General features: G+C 37.7%; 1 protein-coding gene across 4 annotated transcripts in view; it reads right to left on the reverse strand.

The window, feature by feature from the left end:
* FBXO38 (F-box protein 38) overlaps window positions 1–21,894 on the reverse strand; it is a 119,345-nt gene that overhangs the window by 64,237 nt on the left and 33,214 nt on the right. For 3 of the 4 annotated variants that reach the window (XM_036750853.1, XM_036750854.1, XM_036750855.1), the window contains 4 exons: window positions 17,657–17,790; window positions 12,320–12,483; window positions 6,777–6,942; window positions 2,669–2,806 (listed from right to left, as the gene is read on the reverse strand). In XM_036750853.1, the coding sequence (XP_036606748.1) occupies window positions 2,669–2,806; window positions 6,777–6,942; window positions 12,320–12,483; window positions 17,657–17,790 (602 nt within the window). The remainder of the gene's footprint in view (window positions 1–2,668; window positions 2,807–6,776; window positions 6,943–12,319; window positions 12,484–17,656; window positions 17,791–21,894) is intronic. The other variant, XM_036750856.1, reaches the window with a different exon arrangement.

Consider the following 21,894-nt stretch of genomic DNA (forward strand, 5'->3'; position numbering starts at 1 on the left):
CAAATGGCAAAAGAAGTCCAAAAAATCAATGAGGAGAAGAATGCCTTAAAAAGGAGAGCTGGACAAATGGAAAAGGAGGTCCAAAAGCTCACTGAAGAAAATAATTCCTTAAAAATTAGAATGGAGCAAATGGAAGCTAATGACTCTATGAGAAATCAAGAAGTTATAAAAAAGAACCAAAAGAATGAAAAAGTAGAAGACGAATTTCTCATTGGAAAAAACAACTGACCTGGAAAATAGATCCAGGAGAGATAATTTAAAAGTTATCGTACTACCTGAAGGCCATGCTGAGAAAAAAAGAAAAAAAAAAGTCTAGACATCACCTTTCAAGAAATTATCAAGGAAAACTGCCCTGATATTCTAGAACCAGAGGGTAAAATAGAAATTGAAAGAATCCACTGATTGCCTCTTTTAAAAGAACCCAAAAAGAAAACTCCCAGGAATATTGTAGCCAAATTCCAGAGTTCCCATGTCAAGCAGAAAATATTGCAAGCAGTCAGAAAGAAACAATTTGAGTATTGTGGAAACACAATCAGGATAACACAAGTTTTAGCAGCTTCTACATAAAGGGATCAGAGGGCTTGGAATATAATATTCTGGAGGGCAAAGGAGCTAGGATTAAAACCAAGAATCACCTATCCAGCAAAATTGCGTATAATACTTCAGGGGAAAAAATAGACTTTCAATGAAATAGAGGACTTTCAAGCATTCTTGATGAAAAGACCAGAGCTGAATAGAGAATTTGACTTTTCAAATACAAGACTCAAGAGAAGCATGAAAAGGTTTAACAGCAAAGAAATCATAAATCATAAGAAATCATAATTAAAGCCAAACTGTTTATATTCCCACATGAAAAGATGATATTTGTAACTCATTATTAGGGTACCTGGAAGGAATATATAGATATCTAAAAAAATAAAGGGGTGAGAGAAGAATGTACTGGGAGGAGAAAGGGAAAGGTAGAATGGGGTAAATTATCTCATATAAAAGAGGCAAGAAAAAGCTTTTAAAGTCAAGGGGAAGAAGGGGGAGGTGAAGGAGAGTAAGTGAACTTTACTCTCATCAGAACTGGCTTAAGAGGGAATAATATACACATTCAATTGGATATGGAAATCTATCTTATCCAACAGGAAAGTACAGGAGAAGGGGATAAGAAGGGAGGGAGGAGGGCGAAAGAAGGTAGGGCAGATTGGGCGAGGGGGGAATCAGAAGCAAACATTTTTGAAGGGCGGGGTGAAAGGAAACAACATGACTATTATGGAAGTGTTTTGTATGACTACACGTGTATAAACTTTATTGAAATGCTTGCCTTCTCAATGAAGAGAGGTGGGGAGGGAGGAAGGGAGAGAACTCAAAAGTTTTAAAAGTTCATATTAAAAACTGTTTTTACATGCAACTGGAAAATAAGATACACAGGCAATAGGGTTGGGGGAGAACAGGATGGAGAGAAATAGTTAGAAATAGTAAAAAAAATTTTTTTTGAAGCAAGCTTCTCTGATAAAGGCCTTATATGTCCAACATACAGAGAACTGTGTCAAACTTATAAAAAACTAAGAGCCATTCCCCAATTGATAAATAACTAAAAGATATAATCAGTTTTCGGATGAAGTAATTAAAGCTATCTAGAGCCATATGAAAAAATATTTCATCTCACTATTGATTGGAGAAATGAAAGTTAAAACAATTCTGAGGTACTCTCTCATACCTATTAGATTGGATGATAGGACAGAAAAGGTAAATGACAAATGTTGGAGTGGATGTGGAAAAAATGAGATATTAATGTACTGTTGTCAGAGTTGTGAATTGATTAAACCATTCTATAGAGCAATTTGGAACCATGCCCAAAGGGCAATACCACTACTAGGTCTATATCCAAAAGAGATTAAGAACAAAAAGGAAAAGAATCTATATGTACAAAAAATATTTATAGCAGCTCTTTTCTGGGGGTAAAGAATTAGAAACTGAGGGGATGCACATCAATTGGGGAATGGCTGAAAAAGTTGTGGTATGGTGATGGAATACTACTGTACTATAATAAATGATGAGCAAGATGCTCTCAGAAAAATCTAGAAAGACATGAGTTGATGCAAAGTGAAATGTAATAGGTACAAAGTAAAAGCAATATTGTAGGATGATCAGCTGTGAATAACTTTAGCTATTAGCATGAAAAATGCTATCCATCCCCAGAGAATGAACTGATGGTATCTGAATACAGATTGAAGGAACGTTGGGTTTCACTTTCTTTATTTTTCTTGAGTTTTTAAAATCTGTTTCTTTCATAACATGACTACTATGAATATGTTTTGTATGACTGTGTATATATAACCTATATGGAACTGCTTGCCTGGGAAGGGAGGAAGGGAGAGAATTTCAAACTCAAAGTTTTGGAAACAAATGTTTCAGACTGTTGTTTGCATATAACTGGGGAAAAATTAAATACTAAATAAATACAAAAACAAAGACAAAAGAAGGGGTTGTATTAGATGATCTGTAACATTCCTACTTCCTCTAAAGCTATGAAATTATTTATCTCCAGGAAGTAATATTTAGTAGTGCACAATAGTGTCCTATTTAGTTCAGTGTGTGAGCATATAACAATAAATTTTACTTTAGGATTCTTTCAAGGTGTGTAACTCATTACAATCTTGTCACTCAGTCATATAATTACCTGCACAGTTCCTCATGACAAAAGTGCGTAAGCTGATGCAAAGGAAATCTTTAAAAGGCTGGGGCTTGGTGAGTCTCACCCACTTCAAATAAAGGTGCCTTAGCATTGGGATACAAGGAATTTCAGGAACATTCACCCCTAGAACAAAAAGCAATCAAGAATTCATTAAAATCAAATACCTTATTTCAGAAGCAAGAAAGCTCAAGAATATATTTTCTAAGTGAACCTTATTGATAATTCTGGGAGACTTCAACACCTGCAATTCATCTAACCAATGCATATTAAGTATGGTCTATTTAAAACAATCCTCAACCACATCAATATATTTACTTTAAAACAGATCTCTATTAATCTGGTCATTTTTCTTGGTTCTTTTCTGAAACTAATCTGCATATCAATTTTGTAAAGATGATAAGCAATGTAGAAAACACTGAAGTCGCAAATAAAAAAATGGCCCAGCCTTTCCTTTCAAAGGCTCACAGCCTTATACGGCACAGGCACAGTGCTTTCAAACTGTGGGTGAAACTGAATGTGGGGGTAACAAAAAATTTGGCATCAGTAAAAGATTTCTGAATATGCAACTGCCAAAAATTAATTCAAATCAAACATTTAACGAATCCAAGGTGTTTCTGGCAACACTTGTCCACGTTGTATCATGCAACTTCACTGCAGCCTTGGTTCCAAACACACAACACGCGCACTTTGCACTGCGCATGCTGTCATGTCACGCAACACCCACAAACACTGCCAGAAACACCTCTGTTCAGACTCGAGACTACTGTCCCCTATTTTAGGACAAAAATTTTTTTGATTATGGATAAGTGGCTAAATTTAGTCAGAAGAGGTAAAAATACTGATGACAATGTGGCAGAGTCTTTACTACCAAGTTGTAGTATACCTAAATTGACAAAAACAAAAAAGAAAATATCAAATCACATGGCTCTCAAAGAGAGTGAAGTTTAAACAGATTACTGAAACTGAAAGGGGAAGCTGTTATATTTTTGACTGAGCAGAAATCTAATTTGGTTAATTTTTTTCATAATGACATGTTAGAAGATGACTTTGAAAGTTTTACTAAAAAAGTTAACATATGGAAGACAAGGGTGGAAAATAGTTCTTTAGAAATGTCTACAGCTATAGAGGATTTTACAATTGAAAATAACATTCCAAAAGATTTAATTGTAAGAGTTATAACTGATCATCTGAAGTGCCTGGGGAGACAGTTTCAGAAATACTTCCCTTCAAATTTTGATTCTAAAAAACTAAGTTGGGTTCATAAACCATACTCAAAAAAGTGTCAATCATGCACCATTAAAAGTTCAAAAAGAATTTGCTGAGCTATCAAATGACAGATGTTTAAAACTTGAGTTTCCTAAAAAAAAATCATTAAATGAATTTTGGCTTGGGATTAGGACAGAATTTCCAAAAATTTCTGAAACAGCCCTAAACATATTTCTGCCACTTTGTACTACTTATTTATATGAAACAGCATTCTCAGCACTGATGATCATAAAATCAATATATCAATCAACTCTGAAAAATGTTGAAGACGCTCTATCTCCTGCAGTTTCAAATATTCCGCCAAAATTTAATTCTTTATGTAAAAATGAAAAAGCACATCCACCTCATTAGTATAGAAACTTGTTTTCATCTTTAATAAATAATAAAATTATACATACATCAAAAAATCATTTTAAAATAAATTTCTTTATGATTTATCACTAGTAAATGTTTGATTTGTATACCTATTTTTTTATGTCTGTATATACCCAGAATCATATAAAAATTTCTCAGGTGAAGGGGGTTGCTAGTGGAAAAAGTTTAAGAAGCCCTGGCATATGGAAAGGGACATATAATACACATACAAGTAAGTATGAGACAGAGTAGAATGTAACAGGGACAAAGACTTATAAGATATCTGAGGAGGAGAAATGATTTCATCAGTTGGAAGGTAGTATTGTTTAAAGAAGGCTTTATCTGCACCCCATATCTCCCTTCCATTCCCCTTTCTTTATGGACAGGAAGAGGAAGTGGAAGAAGAAAGAAGGCTCTTATGACGGTGAAGGATTTAAATTAGGGTGGAGGGTGGGGGGCAGTATGGAGGGGGGGGGAGACTTGCAATGGACATATCTGAGCAAGAACTGACTCAAATCTAAATATTTCTTTGGCAGGTCTACAGTTAGTAAATTGGGGGAATACCATTAATGCTGCCCTTTGAGACTGACACTAGTAATTACCTAGTTGTTTTTAATATTTTTTAACATTAGGCAGCTGCAGATACGACTGAAAGGTACTCTGTGTTTCCAGCACTGTCTGGTATAAGGCAAACTAATTTAAGATAAAAATACCAATGGACTGAAGGGCAATTCATGAAGCTACCCTAGCTGGACGAAAATATCCTAGAAGAACTTACTCCTTTTGTAGCATGTGAAACAATAGAAAAAACATTAGCCATAAGAGTGAGAAGACCTGCATTTGGGTCTCAGTCCCAAGTAATTTCATTTCTAAATCTCAGTTTCTTCATCTATAAAACAATATTATCTGTGCTACATAAGGCTCAGAGACTTGCCACAAGAATCAAATAAAAAAGATTTATTAAACCATGAAGTGCTATCAATATGTTATCTATAAAATGGATACAATGTACCATATCTTACAGGGTCGTGAGGAAAGGGCTCTGTAAACCATTAGATGTGCGCTATTATTAATTATATGCTCACAAAGCCACTTTCTAACTTAGTTATTTAGTCTCTCATTGGGAGAGTAGCCTCTGAAGAGAACACTTATACCATCTATCTTGCCATATAAAACTCCCATTGTCAATGAATAACTTGGCATTCTGGTTTACAAAAGGGCATCTTTTAAGTTTCTATAGTGTGAATCCTTAAAGCTTAAGAACCTCAGTATAAACTAAATAAGCCTGCAGAGTTCAAGAGCTCAGAGACTTGTGGCTGCTCCCACCAAAACACTACCAATATGAGAGGCCCAGCCAAAAAGTCAGTTGATTTTTCTTGCATATAAGCTTTTAAAATCTTCTGAATTTTGTAGACCTTAACTTCCTGAATGCAACCACTTTCAGGACAGAGTTACTAGTTATTAATGTACTCTACTTAAACTTCAAGGAGCCAGGATTTAATCAGAGAGTCCAACACAGATCACAACTCTTCTTCCACACTTCATTATATTGTCTTCAGGAATTGCTATGGGAAAAACCATTCATCACCTCAAGTCCAACTTTCTGGTGATGCCAGTTCTCTGTACTTAGCTAGGCTAGACCTTAGAAGATCAACAGTCCATTTCCCAGACTATACGGTCTTTCTAGTTTGATAAAACCTGCCAGAGCTTGCCCTCTGCTGGCACAGCCTTTCAGAAAGTGGGGTCAGCTCCTCATTGTGAGACAATGGAGGAGGATTTTAGAGGAACAGAAAACTACTAGTTCACATTTATATGACATTTAAATTTTACAAAGCATTTGCCTCACACTAGAGTGGTATAGACTACATGAATGTCTATAACTGGTCAACAGTTAAAACTGAAGGAAAAAGGATCCTGGCCACCATCAAAGAGGAGGAGAAAGTAAGCTTTTATTGACTGTTGGAGAGTTGTTTGAATGCTCCAAAGACAATGCCAAAGTTGCTAGTTTCATTTTTACCTGAGAGTGAAATTGTAGAGTTTGAAATAAAGTCTGGTGGGATAGCAACAGTTTCAAAGTAACTCATGGAAACTTCCCCCAAAATTACATGCCCCAAAGAGACTATTTCAATACTCTCAATTATAGCTATCCTTACAAAGAGTCTGAAGAATCAGAGTCAGGGCACAGAATACTGAGCTGCCTCAATAACTTCTGAAGCACAAGTAGACATGAAATAAAGACTGATTGTAATGGAAAAATGTAAGAATGAAAAATATTACTGTTTGAGTTTGAAAAGATACCCAAGGAAGGAGTGTACTTATAAAGTTTGTTAATAAGAAAACTAAATTTCTGCTCAACTTCCTCAAGAACTTTCTGAAATCTATAGGAGCTAGCAGGTACCTTCTTCAAATGGAATGCAAATTTTATGGCATTGTCATAGGAGGATCCCAAGTGACAACAGAAGTGTCCACTCACCCACTAGATGCAAAATTTGGATTTTGGCTCCTATGGGAATTTTCAATTTGTTTTCAGGAGGAATGGGAAAAGCTCCATTACGATTACGAAACTTCCCCAAAATATGAACTTGAGGCATATATGTCCAGATGGCTTCCACCAACTCCAAATGTGAAGTTTCCACACCCTGTATTATAGTACAGATAAGTAGGAGAGGAACTTGTTGTTAGCATCTGAAGGCATATATTCTCTTTTGATAGTAAAATATGAAAGCAAATGAACTCAGATCATCCCCCCTCCCCACTCTTCCCTGAAATTTACTGCTCATATGCAACAAATAACTCTGGTTTTTATACTACTTTAAAATTACAAAGTGCTTTAAGTTCCAAGTTGAGACTGTAACACTAGGTAGATAAAAGAAATGGGAAACCACCTCTCTGATCTCAGTTACCTGAAATAACAACACCATATTTCTAAAGGAAAGGCAACTTACTCATACAACTAATAAGCATCAGAGCCAGGTCTTCTGAGTCCAAGACTCCATTAAAATATGGGGCTTGATGAGATTAGCATACCTTAATCGAAATTAATCACAGAACATTTTTGATCATGAAATATGACAGATTATACATGCATGGGCCCAGGAGGCCAAATGGTATAAAATGTCTCTAAAACAGAGAGGTGTAGGGAAAATAGCAGAACGAAATAGAAGATATTAAGCTACATACAGAGTGTCCCTAAAGTCTGGACACATAGGCAATGTGGAGTTATTACATAGAGTTCACGTGAATCTTGCAAAGTGAATCTACCTTGGCATCACAAATGATGGAAATCATATTGAAGATGTTATTTGTTAATATTCCTATTAAACAAAATGTTGAAAATTTCATTCATTTCTTGAAAATATGCATTTTTGCCTATGTGTCCAGACTTCAGAACACCCTGTAGAGAAATTGCTACATATTAACAAATATTTTTGATAAATACATCTAAGAAACAGAGGAAGGTCTCTAGAACAACAGGTAGACATTTTATGAAAGAGTTGAAAAAAAGAAGCACACAGGAGATGGGGGCACGGAGACACTGTAGTCTGAACAAAAGGCGAGTACACCATCAGTGATTAGACCATGGATATAAACTACAAAGTACAGGGGCTATTTGATATCTGAATATTCATTACAAAGGTCCCTGAAGTTAGGAGGCTGCACTTTGGTTTAGTCTGGACCTGACTTTGGGAACTCCTGGTTGCGAAACTCCCTCTACCAAAGCACATAAGCTTTTTGCAACTTAAGACTCTTGGTTGAGTAGGGCACTGAGAAGTAAGATGGCTTGCCAATACGTATCAGAAGGGAACTTGAACCCAGGTCTTCCTGACTCTGAGGCTAGCTTTCTATTCACTATGCCATGATGTCTTCCTCTGAGACCATGAAGAGTAGAAAAAGTTGTAAGAAAAAAAAATCATTAATGAACTCACCACTAGTTACCACTCAATTATACCTTCCCACTTTATACTAGTGTGTATTACTAACCACTACATTAACATCTCTGCTGGTTGGTTCTGTAAAATATCAAGATTAAGAGAAGCCCTTGGAAAAATGGACACAGCCCTCAAATATTTTTACAAAAATAACCTTACTGATGATCATGCTATGAAAAAAAAAATATGAAGCAAAAGGTGTCATATTTTGATGCCATACATTATCATCATAAAAATTAAAATCTCCACTTCCCTCACTTGATTCTAATAATTAGTGTATAGTTGAAATTATGAACCTGAATTTTGTTAATATGAAAAAATTTCAAGAAGATCCTAGGGAAATGGTGTAGGTCAGAAAACTTCCAGCTCTCTACATTTCCTCCCAAAAAAACACAATATCACTTCAGAGGAAACATAGAACAGCAGAAATAAAAGTTGGGGTAAAGCAGATGTCCTCCTAAGACAATTTGAGAAGACTCCAGGAAATATTCAACTTTCAGGGGAGTCAGTTCAGCCTGAGTGAAGTGCAAACACCTCCAGGTTGAATGGGTGGAATCAACAAACAACAAGCCTTGGGGTCAGCAGGGTTGGGAGACAGCCTCAGCCTTAGAAACTTTCATCTCACAGACAGTTTGGGGGGTCTGATGGCTGAGTAGTAGAAGACGGAAGGACCTTCTACTGTTGAGAGACACCAACTAGAGCTGTGCTGATTCAGGGTATGGCTACTGGGAAAAGGAGCCAGCATAGTCCTGGTGAGTGCAGAAGCAGATGGATGTGGACTCTCCTGGCTGTGGGCACTTACAGGTGAGCTGAGTCCCTGGTTTCAGTTTCAGGGCAGAGAGAACAGCTGTAGTTTGCAGCCACCTGAGGGACCATAAGAAGCAAGATCATTTGTGCCCTAGCCATGGCTTAGGAGTAGAGAGGAGGGCCCAAGGTTAGGCTCCAAGATAGACCTTAGAAAATAGTAGTAAAAATGACCTGACAACTTGGAGCATCACTTCCCACACTATGGGATTAGAACTTGATTATACTAATAGCTACTAAAAACAAAATAAAACAAAAATGAGTAAGCAAAAGAGAAAGAACCCAACCATAGACAGTTACGATGGGGATAGAAAAGATCTGGGTTCATATTCAGAGGAAGATAATGGACCTTAAAAAGACACTCCTTTTCTAATGAGAAAGGTCAAAATGTTTAAAAAAAAATAAGAGCAATCCAAGCAAATCAAGAATATTATGAAAAGAAAGTCAACCAACTTGAAATAGAGAATCAAAAACTTAAGGAATTAGTTATTTCTTGAAAACCAGAATTGGGCAAGGGGAAGCTAACAACATTCTAAGACACAAAGAAATAATAAAACAAAATCAAGAGAATGAAAAAATAGAAGAAAATGTGAAATGTCTCATCAGAAAAACAACTGATCTGGAGAACAGATCGAGGAGAAATAATATAAGAATAGTCAAACTACCTGAAAAACAGAATCTTGATACAATATTACAAGCAATTACCAAAGAAAATTGCCCTGAAGTTCTAGAACAAGAAGGCAAGACAGAAATAGAAAAAAATCCACTGAATTCCACCTGAAAGAGATCCCAAGAGGTTTTACAGGAACATCATAGCCAAGTTTCAAAGCTCCCAGGTTAAAGAGAACATACTGCAAGCAACAAGAAAACAAAAAACAATTTAAATATCATGGAGCTATAATAAGGATTACACAAGACCTAGCAGTTACTATGGTGAAGGACTATAGGTCTTGCAATGCTCTACTTTGTAGAGCAAAATAGCTGGAGTTACAACCAAGGATAACTTACCCAGCAAAGTTAAGTATAATCCTGAATGAAAAAAAAATGGACGTTGTATGAACTGAAAGACTTTTGGCTATCTGTGACAAAAACAGCAGAACTTTATGGAAAATGTGACGTATAAGATCCAGGAGAAATATAAAGTAGACATTAAAGACCAATTATAAGGGACTCAGTACCGGTTGAGTGGTTTACTTCATATACATGAACCATGTTAGCAGTGCTATTTAGGACTGTCATCATTATTTGGGCAGTTTGAAAGAAAGGCTTGGGTTGAGCTGTATATAAAAAAATAAAACAGTACAGGAAAAGATGAAAAAGAGTAATTATCTCACACAAATGAGGCATAAAAGAAAAAACTCAAATAGAAGGTAGCGGGGGATGGGGAGGGAAGGGAAGGGAGAGGGAGAGTAGGTAGTGCTGGAAACTTACTCTCATCAGGGATAGGTTAAAGAGGAAATAACATATAGAAGGAGATAAAAGTCTTCTGAATTCAGAAAGAAATAAGAGGGCAAGGGGACAGAGTCGGGGGAGAGGGAGATGATAAGGAAAGGACTCTTGGAAAGGTGGGTAGATTAAGGAATAGGTGGGCAAGGTAGAGGGTAGAAGTAAAGCAGAGGAGTGAGGAGGGATAGGGTAAATAGAGTGAGAAGGAATAGTGAGTAAAAATAGGAAGGAGGAAAATACACAAGTAATTATAGCTTAGAATGTGAATGGGACGAATTTACCCATAAAACAAATGGGTAGCAGATTAAAATTTTTAATTAAATAATATGTTGTTTTCTGGAAACACTCTAACAATGAGAGACAGAAACAAAGATAAAATAGAGAGCAGGAGTAGAATTTATTATGTAAAAAAAGCGGGGGTAGAATCATGATCTCAAAGTTAAAGCCAAAACAGACTTAAAGGAGAAAAATAGGGAAACTACACGATATGTCAGCAATATTATTCACACTGTTTTAGACCATTTAAAAGAACTTGACAGTATAAAATACCTGAGCGTATACCTGCAAAACAGACACAAGAACTATATGAATGTAAACATAAAACACTTTTTATACAAATAAAGTCAGATCTAAATAACTGAAGCAATATTTATTGTTTATGGGCAGGTAAAGCCAATATAATCTTTAAAAATGACATTTTTACCTAACCTATTTATCCAGTGCCATGTCAATTAAATTACTAAAAACTTATCTTAATGAGTTGGAAAAAATAATAACAAAGTTCATTTGGAAGGAAAAAAATTCAGGAATTTCAAAGAAATCAGGGAAAAAAAGATGTAAAGGAAGTAAATTCAGCAGTATCAGACTTAAAATTTTATGGTATAAATAAAACCAATATAGCCAAGAACAGAAACAATGTAGGAAATTGGGGGAAAAGCTTCCATAGATAATCTCTCAGATAAGTTGTAATTGGGTTGGAATATTGCTCTGGTATAGGAAATGATAAGCTGGTTTTATAAAAACATGGAAAGTCTTAAGACTTATGAAGGAATATGCTATCTACCTGCAGAGAAAGAGATGCACAGTACTGTTTTACATATGTGAGTGTATATGCGTATATATGTGTGAGTATATTTAGGGGTGTGTGTGTGTGTGTTTAATTGTAATCTTCTGTGGGGGGGAGGGGGGAAGCAGTGCATGGGGAGAGAGGAAAAACATAAAGTAAAAAGTGTACAGCAGAGAAGAAAAGAAAACCCATAAGGAAGCAAAGAAAAGCTGAGTAGCTTTGAAAACAATGTAGCAGTATTTATTATATAGATTTTCTTGAGATAGAAATAGATTGTTTTATATTGAATCCTCCCTTATGTTCTGTGGTAAATGGCAATGTTCTTTTTTCTTTTCTCATTTGTATTTAAGTTTAAAATGAATAAAACATCTTCATTATTTCAAGATAATAAATCAGTTATTTACCATGAATTTTTTTTCCCCTATTTTAAGTGGATTTGCTTATTATTTTAAGTGGCCCTTCTCTGATGCCAGTAATTCTCAGGTAATAAAACCCTGGACAGATGTCAGGAAATAATGGTGAACAGAAAGGTCTGGTATACTATGGTCCATGGGGTCACAAAGAGTTGGATATGACTGAACAACAAAACCCAATTTCACATTTAATATTTTTATAGAGGAAAATGCAGTTGTATCCATTATCTTATTACGAGATTCTCCTAACAATACTGTAGCACAGCAAGTAGTAGAGATATTATTTCCGGAATAATAAAGCTTGTTAGCACTTTTTACTCAAAGATACCCAGAGATGTATTAGGCATGATATACTCACCAACAAGTTTGGACAAGCCTGCAAGGCTTCTAGCACACCAGGAATGCTAAAGGCCTCATGGCCACGAACCCGTCGCCTCTCAAGGTATCTAGGGTGAAGGCCATAGAGCTGCTCGATGTCTGGCATCTTCTTGAGCAGTGTTAGAAAACTGGAATCAGTGAAGCCTGAGAAATTTATGAGAAGACAAGAAGTGAGATTCCTGGAGCGATGAAATATACAGAAAAAATGGGTATACCCATCTACCTCCTATGCAGGTCTCTAATGCAAGCAGACCATTTTATGCTCACATCCTTTATCTTAAAATAGATTCCACTTTCTGATATATAATATTCTCTCCTCACTGGGATATGTTCTAAAATTACTGGAAACTCTCACCACAATCAGCCTACTCTGTGACTCTGGATAAGTCCCTTTCTCAATCTGGGCCTCCATTTCTGACTCTGTAGAATGATCTCTTAGGTCTCACCCAGTTTGAACACTTGAAGTTTACTTAGGATACCTAATACTATAATTAGTATCTAAGGAAACTTAACAAAATGGAGAATCTTCACAGGAGCATAGTTTTAGGGCTAGAGGGTAATTAAGAAGCAATGAAGTTCAAATTTTACAAATGAGGAAAGTGAGGCCAAGTGATATTAAAAGACTCACTCAAGGGTCACATAGGGAGCAAGAATTAGAGCCAAGGGGGTGGAGCCAAGATGGCAGAGTAGAAGCAAGGACCTACTTGAGCTCTCCCCACAAACACCTCAAGGTATCATTAAAAAATGACTAAACAAATTCTAGAGCAGCAGAAGTCACAAAATGACAGAGTGAAACAGATTTCCAGCCCAAGAACAATCTGGAAGGCCTGACAGGGTCTATCGCACTGTACTTAGAGTGGAGCTCAGACCAGCAAGGACTGCACCAGCACAGACAGGACTGGAGCAAGCTTCAGGGCACTGAATCAATGGCAGCTGTGTTAGTTTCCAGACTTCTCAACTCACAAAGCCAAAGACAGCTTCAAAGATCAGTGGAAAAGCTCTCTCACTTGGGTGAGAGAGAAGCATGGTCCAGCCTACCCTTGGCCCCAGGCCCAGGGCAGCAGCAGCCACTGCCATAGGGGCAGCTGCTTCTGGAGCTCTCAGCCTACAGAAGGTGGGGGAACCAAGCAGTTGATCTGGGTCACAGTCCTGGGTGGCTGTCCTGTGGTAAGGAGGAGCGCTGCTGTGGTGGAGCTGGTGGTGGCTGCGAACAGGGAACCCTTCTCATAGTTCCAGAGCAGAAAAGAGTGCTTATGGTTGCTCATAGATCAGAATGCAGGCCAGTAGAGGAGTAAACACCTCTCTTTTTACCATACCACTTTGGAGGAACTAAGAATTTACAGGTCCCTAGAGATATCTCTGAAAACAGCTGCACAAAACCCCTGAAACTTGAGACAGTACACCCTCCACTTAACAAAAGAGCTCAAAAGTCAAATAACTGCCTGGGAAAATGAGCAAATGGGAAAAAGAGTAAGACTACAGAAAGTTACTTTCTTGGTGAAAAGATGTTTTCTTATGTCTTTGGTGGCAAGGAAGATCAAATCATACACCCAGAAGATTAAAGCATATAATCAGGGGAAGACAGCAAGGTCAAGGCTCCTACATCCAAAGCCTCCAAGAAAAATATGAAATGGTCTCGGGCCATGGAAGAGCTCAAAAAGGATCTGGAAAATCAAGTAATGCACGTAGACGAAAAACTGGGAAGAGAAATGAGAGTGATGCAAGAAAATCATGAAAAACGACAACTCAACAGCTTGCTAAAGGATACCCAAAAAATGCTGAAAAAAAATAACACCTTACAAACAGACTAACCCTAATGGCAAAGGAGGTCCAAAAATCCCAATGAGGAGAAGAATGCCTTAAAAAGCAGAACTGGCCAAATGGAAAAGGAGGTCCAAAAGCTCACTGAAGAAAATAATTCCTTTAAAATTAGAATGGAGTAAATGCAAGCTAATGACTTCATGAGAAATCAAGAAATTATAAAACAACCAAGAGAATGAAAAAAAAAATAGAAGAGAACTGGAAAAACAACTGACCTGGAAAATAGATCCAGGAGAGATAGTTTAAAAATTACTGGTCTACCTGAAAACCATGATCCAAAAGAATGTCTAGGCATCATCTTTCAAGAAATTATCAAGTAAAACTGCCCCGATATTCTAGAGCCAGGGGCAAAATAGAAATGTCAAGAATCCGTCTGTCACCTCCTGAAAGAGATCCCAAAAGGAAAACTCCTAGGAACATTGTAGCCAAATTCCAGAGTTACCAGGTAAAGGAGAAAATATTACAAGCAGCCAGAAGGAAATAATTCAAGTATTGTGGAAACACTATCAGGATAACATAAGATTTAGCAGCTTCTATGCTAAGGGACCTGAGGGCTTGGAATATGCTATTCCAGAGGTCAAAGGAGGTAGGATTAAAACCAAGAATCACCAACTCAGCAAAACTGAGTATAATACTTCAGGGAGAAAAATGGAATTTCTATGAAGTAGAAGACTTCCAAGCATTCTTGTTGTAAAGACCAAAGCTGAATAGAAAATCTGACTTTTAAATACAAGAATCAAGAGAAACATGAAAAGGTAAACAGGAAAGAGAATTCATAAGGGACTTATCAAAGTCATACTGTTTACATTCCTACATGGAAAGATATTTGTAACTCATAAGGCCTTTCTCAGTATTAGGGTAGTTAGAGGGACTCTGTGTGTGTGTGTGTGTGTGTGTGTGTCCGTGTGTCTGTGTGTATATGTGTGTGTGTGTGTATATATGTATATATGTATGTGTATATATGTATGTAAGTGTAGACAGACAGACAGACATAGACAGAGAGCACAGGGTAAGCTGAATATGAAGGGATGATACTTAAAAAATAAAATTAAGTGTTGAAAGGAATGTACTAGGAGAAAGAGAAAGGGAGAGGCAGAATGTAGTAAATCATCTCACATAAAAGAGGCCAGAAAGAGCTTTTACAATGGAGGGGAAGAAAAGGAAGGTGAGAGGGAATAAATGAACCTTACTCTCACTGGATTTGGCTTGAGGGAATAACACATACTCAACTGGGTATGAAAATCTATCTCACCTTGCAGGAAAGCAGGAGGGAAGAGGATAAGAGAGGGGGGATAATAGAAGGGAAGGAAGATTGCGGGAAGGTGTAATCAGAAGGAAACACTTTTGTGGGGGGACAGGTCAAGGGAGAAAATGTAATAAATAAAGGGAAGGACAGGACAGAGGGAAATGCGGTTAGTCTTTAGCAAAATGACTATTATGGAAGTGTTTTGCATGGCTATGCATGTATGACCTATATCGAATTTCTTGCTTTTTCAATGAGGGTGGCTGGTGAGGGAGGAAGAGAGAGAATGTAGAACTCAAGGCTTTAAAAAAAATTGTTTCTGCATGCAACTGGGAAGTAAGATGTACAGGCAATGGCGTAGAGAATCTATCTTGCCCTACTGGAAAATAGAGGGGAGGGAGATTGGAGAAAGGGGTGGTGATAGAAGGGACGGCAGATTGGGGAAGGGGGTAGTCTGGGTAAAAGCTGTCTTGGCGTACAGGGAGGGGAGAGATGGGGAGAAAATCTGGAATTCAAAATCTTGTGGAAGTGAATGTTGAGAAGAGAAAATCAACTATTTAAAAAAAAAAAGAATTAGAATCAAACTTGAACCCAGCTCCTCTGACTCCAAATTAGGTATTCTTTTCATATCCCATTACTCTGCTATTTTTAATAATAAAAAGGATTAACTATACAAGGTGACTAGAAACAGAAGGCATAGATCCTGTCTTCACAGAACATAGTAATTTTCACATAGCAGGCACCGAATGTTTGTCAAATGAACATGAGTGAAAAAATGGCAAATAGCATGACAAAGGAATGTATATGTATTTCCACTTCCCATCACCATAAGGTTGGTTACCAGGTGATTTTTTTTTAACTACAATAACTCATCCAACTGCCTAAGGCAGATCTTGATACACCCTGGGGAAGAAAATACCTAATGACATCAGTGAAATCACAGCTTAGAAGCTGAAGCAATACGTTGATAGACACACTGACACCCACCATACATACATACATACATACATATGTGTATGTATATGTGTGTATGTGTGTGTGTACGTGCATGTGTTAGAGACAAGCTTTATTTATCCTTATAACAGTATCCTGTGTGGTGGTATAACATGATTATATTATCATTATATGGGGCAGCTAGGTGGTACAGTGAGTAGAGCACTGGCCCTGGAGTCAGGAGGACCTGAGTTCAAATCTGGCCTCAGACACTTGACACATTTACTAGCTGTGTGACCTTGGGCAAGTCGCTTAACCCGAATTGCCCTGCCTTCCCACCTGCAGAAAGAAAATGTAAAAAAAAAAAAATATCATTATATTCATATGCTTACTAAACCAGGTTTTTGTGAGAAAAATACAATGGAACCTATCAATAGGACATTATATTGCTTCACAGTTTTCAAATCAAGTCCAAGTCAATTTTATTATCTGGTCCTCACAACAACCCTGTATTATTGACAGAGCAGAGATTATCATCCTCATCATACCAATGTGGCAAGTGAGTGGCAGAGAAGGGCAGTAATTTACCCAATATTACTGGGTTAATTAATAGCATGATAGGGACATTCTGTCTCTTAAGTTATTTATCCTTTCTTCTTAGAGTTGTTTGTCCTTCATTCTCAAAGAAGACCATGACATCAGGAAAGGGATGTGAAGAGTTGTTACAGTTTTTGGATGGCAAAAAATCAGGCTGCTATAAATTCACTCTATGTTTACCCAAAAATATTTACTTGAGTGCCTCATTTGTACTACGTGCTATCTTGGGCACTTAGAGAAGACAAAGATAAATTAGACAAAACCTGAGTAGGGATAAGAGGATGTAGGTACAAATAAATATAATCATATTCAAATCTGTGTAAGTACAAAAGCGAAGTTGTTGTTCAGTCATTTTGTAGTCGTGTCTGACTCTTCATGACCCCATTTGGGGTTTTCTTGGCAAAGATACTGGAATAGTCTGCCACTCCCTAATGCAAATTCTCAGTTGTTTGCCTACAAAGTTATCTACTTCAGGCACAATCGTATGGAGTTGCTTACTTGGGAAGAGATTAAAGTATTACATTAAAACTGTAGACCTGATTTATTTCAAACATCTCATTATACTACTAAATCAACTACACAGCAAGTCAAATCACACCCCCATTATATTACTTCTACTAAAACAGGAAAGTTTTTCTAACAAATACACTATTATCTTCCCCACAATACTAATACCATATAAAGAGACTCAACCATATTTTAGCTAATACAATCATCACTCACCTGTTGGCATATATTCCCACCAGCGGCCTGCACAAAGATCTACAATCTTCACTACTCTCAGATACAGGGTCACTGCCTCCTTCAGCTTCCGGGAGAGGCATTCCATACACATGATATCCTGCAGAGGGAGGTACCTTTGTGAGAGAAAGAAACTCACATTTATCAAATGAATAAGTATTTCCCATTCATTAATGGGTTACATTTTTATCCCTTTATCCTTTTTTTAATTAAACAAATAAAAAAAGTACAGTACTTGTACTAAACATAGATGCCTCATGCTTGTTGTCACATTATAGGCTTGGGTTTATATGCCTAAGACATGGACTTGTTTATTTCCTCCTAGGTACTATGTACACAATTTGAGAGACTTCCACCAAGGGACTAGTGATACCTAAATTATGGATCTGCAGTTAATAAGGTCAGCTCTCTCATAAATGTAGCCTCAGATTGCAGCACATACTTTATATGTTCCCCACCAAAATATGACTTTATTAAAATAACAATAATCTTTGGTTCCATAAGAATTTAGATGGTGATTTAAATTAAAACTTTAGATATAAATTTATAACTTTTAATCAGAAACTAATCTTTTTCTTGATTGTATTCTCAGTTACTGTTTCTTTTTAAATCTGATTCCGTAATGATACATGGAGCTTTCACACTTGAAATTTTAACTATCTTTACACAGAATTTTCGTGATGGTGACAGTGGTGGCTTTACAAAAAAACATTTTATTGACAAAAATTGAAACTGTAATTTTAAATTCAACAAATACTTATTAATCATCTACTATATCCAAGGTACTGTGCTAATTGCTGAAGATACAAAGATAGATATGACATAGGCCCTACTTTTAAAAAGTTCACAATAATTAGTGGGAAGGACATGTACAAAAACCTATAAAACAAAGGTTTATAAGATGAGTAAAAATAAAAAGTCCAAGCAAAGTGCTTTGAGATGTGCAAAAGAGATAACGTTTACTCAGTCAAGTATGCTTATGTCAAGGAAAATTCCATGAAGGGGCTTTAGTTAGATTTTGGTGGGGAAAAAGAGGTGGGGGGAGGATTCTAACAGGAATGAAGAATAGGTGGACAGGGGAAGGGGGTGAAGAACACTTTGGGAAGATGAAAGCAAGAGAAAAGGTTTAGAGACAGGATAGATTATAGGACTAAAGCAAGGGAGCTTAATTTTTAAAAATAATATCTGTGAGATTACCAATTTATTTTTGTCTGCCATGTGTCTAGAAGTAACATTCAATTCCCTGGTACTGCATACTAGTCCAGTGCCATGAAAAGTAAAATAGCTTTACATTTATAATCAAACTCCTTAAGAAAAAGCAATCTCTTTTTTTTTTCTCCTCAAAGACACAATCCTAAGGAATAGGAATCATGTCAATCAGCTTAAAAGGAAGATCAAACATATTAAATGCAATTAGCACAAGTGACCCAATATAGATTTGGTTTCTTCAAGACAAAGCAGGGGTTTTGATACGATTTAATGAAAGGAGGCCAACAACTCTCATACAGTAAAAATAGAAGACCTGAATGCCGAATTTTGAGAATATAAAAATGAAACTGGACTTAAGCCCTTGGGCATGTTGGGTTCAACACGCTGTCTAGTTCATGGGTCGTCGTTACTTCTACCAATGTGTCTCCCCTTCTATAATAAAAAGGGAGCTCCTGTCTATTACCATTTTCTAGTGAATTAGAATCTTATTTTAGGGATTATTTAGGACAATCCCTCATTCACAGAGACAGGGGAAGTAACATGGTGTGGTGAGGGCACCAAGATGCATCTGGAGGCAAATAAGCTTGCATTAAGATGTAGGTTTGTGACTTATGGAGTGGTCTTAATTGTGTCACGTCACTTCTCCGACCTCAGTTCTTTGCTCTGATAACTGAAAAGACCAGACTAAATGGTCTCAAGGGCCACATCAACTCTTAAATCCTGTAAGACTCACTCAAGATCAGGCAGCAACTTATTTATGCAGTCAAGTGCAGGGAATCACAGAATCCTAGAATCAATGGGATCTCAGAGAATTACTGTCTCCTCTACAATCTCAATGTTCAACAAAGCTCTTCCCAAGACTCCAGTGACAGGAAAACCACTTTTCCTGAGGAAGCCCTCTAATTGCAAGGAAGATTTACCTCACATTCAGCTAAAAACTACTTCTCTGCAACCACCCTCTGGCAATTCTTATCCCTCTAACAATAATTTTTCAAATACTGGCAGATCAAAACGCTCACTCTATCACATCTTTTCCAGTTTAAATCACTAGTTCTTACAAAAGAATCTTCGTATGGTGTCTTCACACTACTATGGCTGCCTTCCTCTTCACACTCTCTAATTTGCCACTGATTCCTAAAATGTGGCATGTGGAATTAAACACAATAAGGACACAAACTGAAAATGCTCTTTCTGAAGTTACCTATGATCTACTAATTGTGAAGTGACCAAGCCTCATCCTTTTCTGGACCTCTCTGCAGCATTTGACAATGTTAGTCTCCTCTCCAGGAAACTCTCTCCTCTCTGGATTATACTGACACTGCTCTCTCTGCTGTTTCTCCTTCTACCAATTTAACTACTCCTTGGTCTTACTTGGTGGTACTTCATACATATCATATCAACTAACTGTGGGAATTCACCAAGGCTCTGTTATGGGCCCTCTTCTTTTTTCACTCTACACTATTTTACTTGGTGATCTCATCAGCTTCCATGGATTAAGTTATCAGCCCTTTGGAGATGTAAGAAATGGGAGGAAGAGTTTTGTTTCCACAGAACTAAAGGTGTACTTCCCCCCTTCCCCCACCCCAGCTTTAGCAGAAACCAGGCCTCAAGGTCAGTCAGGTGAGAGGTCAGAGGCTTGTACTAATGCCCATGCTTTTTGAGAAGGCAGTCAGGGGAATTAGAGGCCAAAGGGCTTGAACCAGTTCAAGCTTATCTAGGGTCTGGTCTCGGTCAAGAATCCAGGCCTATTGATTTGCATAATTTGCATATGTTAAAGAGGGAAAGTAGGGGAAGTAAAAGAATGTAGTTTAATCCTAAACTAAAACAAGGAAAATCTAATAAACTTCACTTTTGCTTCTGTATCCTTATTATTCTACCTATATAAACTGTATAACCTAGGAAAACTATGTAAAAAATAAAGATTGTAAACTAACCATAACTCTAGCGGGAGTGGAGGGAATGGTTACCCCTGCTCCTGCAGCTGTAGTGGTGTGAGTGTTCCGGTGAACACTACACTTGGTCTCTCGAGGAGCGTAATAAAATGCCTTTCTCTGCCCACTCTGGTCCTGAGTTCTTTGGGTGACAATGGGCAAATCGCATGGATCTTCCTAAGGTCAAGTGAAGGGAAGCAATGAGCAGCAGAAGCTCGTCTCAGGCTTACTCCCAGATCTTGCCTTGGGATGTCCTGTGATCCCCGCTGTGGTGTTAAGAGAGCTACCACTCCGGATTCCCTTGGGGAACCGTGGGGTCTGCACAGCCTTCTTAAGGGGACATCACTTGGGACTTCCAGCCCTGTCTCAGGAACCTTGTGATCTTACCGCCATCCTAAGGGTCCATCACTTGGGTCCTCCTTAGGGTCTGACCCCTAGGAGGCCCTGTGATCCCCACAGATTAAGGGGGGGCTACCACTTGGTCTTCCTCTGGGAGTCCTGTGGTCTGTACAGCCTTCCCCAGGGATTATCACAGGGTTCTTCCTCAGGACTTTGGCCCTGCCTAGGAGGTCCAGTGATCCCCAAAGCCATGTTTTCTCACAGTTTGGGGAAGTCCAGTGATCCCCAAAACCATGTTTCTCACAGAGATGACTCCCAGATCTACATATCCAGCCCTAGTCTCTCTTCTGAGTTACAGTACTGTACCATTAATCGTATTTTAGACATGTCCAAGATGTCCTGTAGGCATCTCAAGTTTAGTATGTTCAGGCCTCTCTCCCATCTTCTAAAATTCCCCATTACTATTAAGTGCACTAACTATCTTCCCAGTAACCCAGGCCTGCAGCCTTCATCAGTCACAAACAACCATTCACAGGTCCTCAACATCCTCACCTACACTTTGGTTTCCTTGACTCAAGTCCCTCAACTCCAACCCAGGCTCCACTCAGCTGCCAAAGTGATTTTCTTAAAGTGTATGACCAACCATTTTAAATTTTCCTCCCTCCCCTCCCCCCACACCTCAATAAACTCCCCCCCAGGGTAATAAAATCCTGTTTGGTATTTAAAGCTCTTCCTAACATG

This window comes from Trichosurus vulpecula, chromosome 3 (genome assembly GCF_011100635.1).
Source record: "Trichosurus vulpecula isolate mTriVul1 chromosome 3, mTriVul1.pri, whole genome shotgun sequence".
NCBI lineage: Eukaryota > Metazoa > Chordata > Mammalia > Diprotodontia > Phalangeridae > Trichosurus > Trichosurus vulpecula.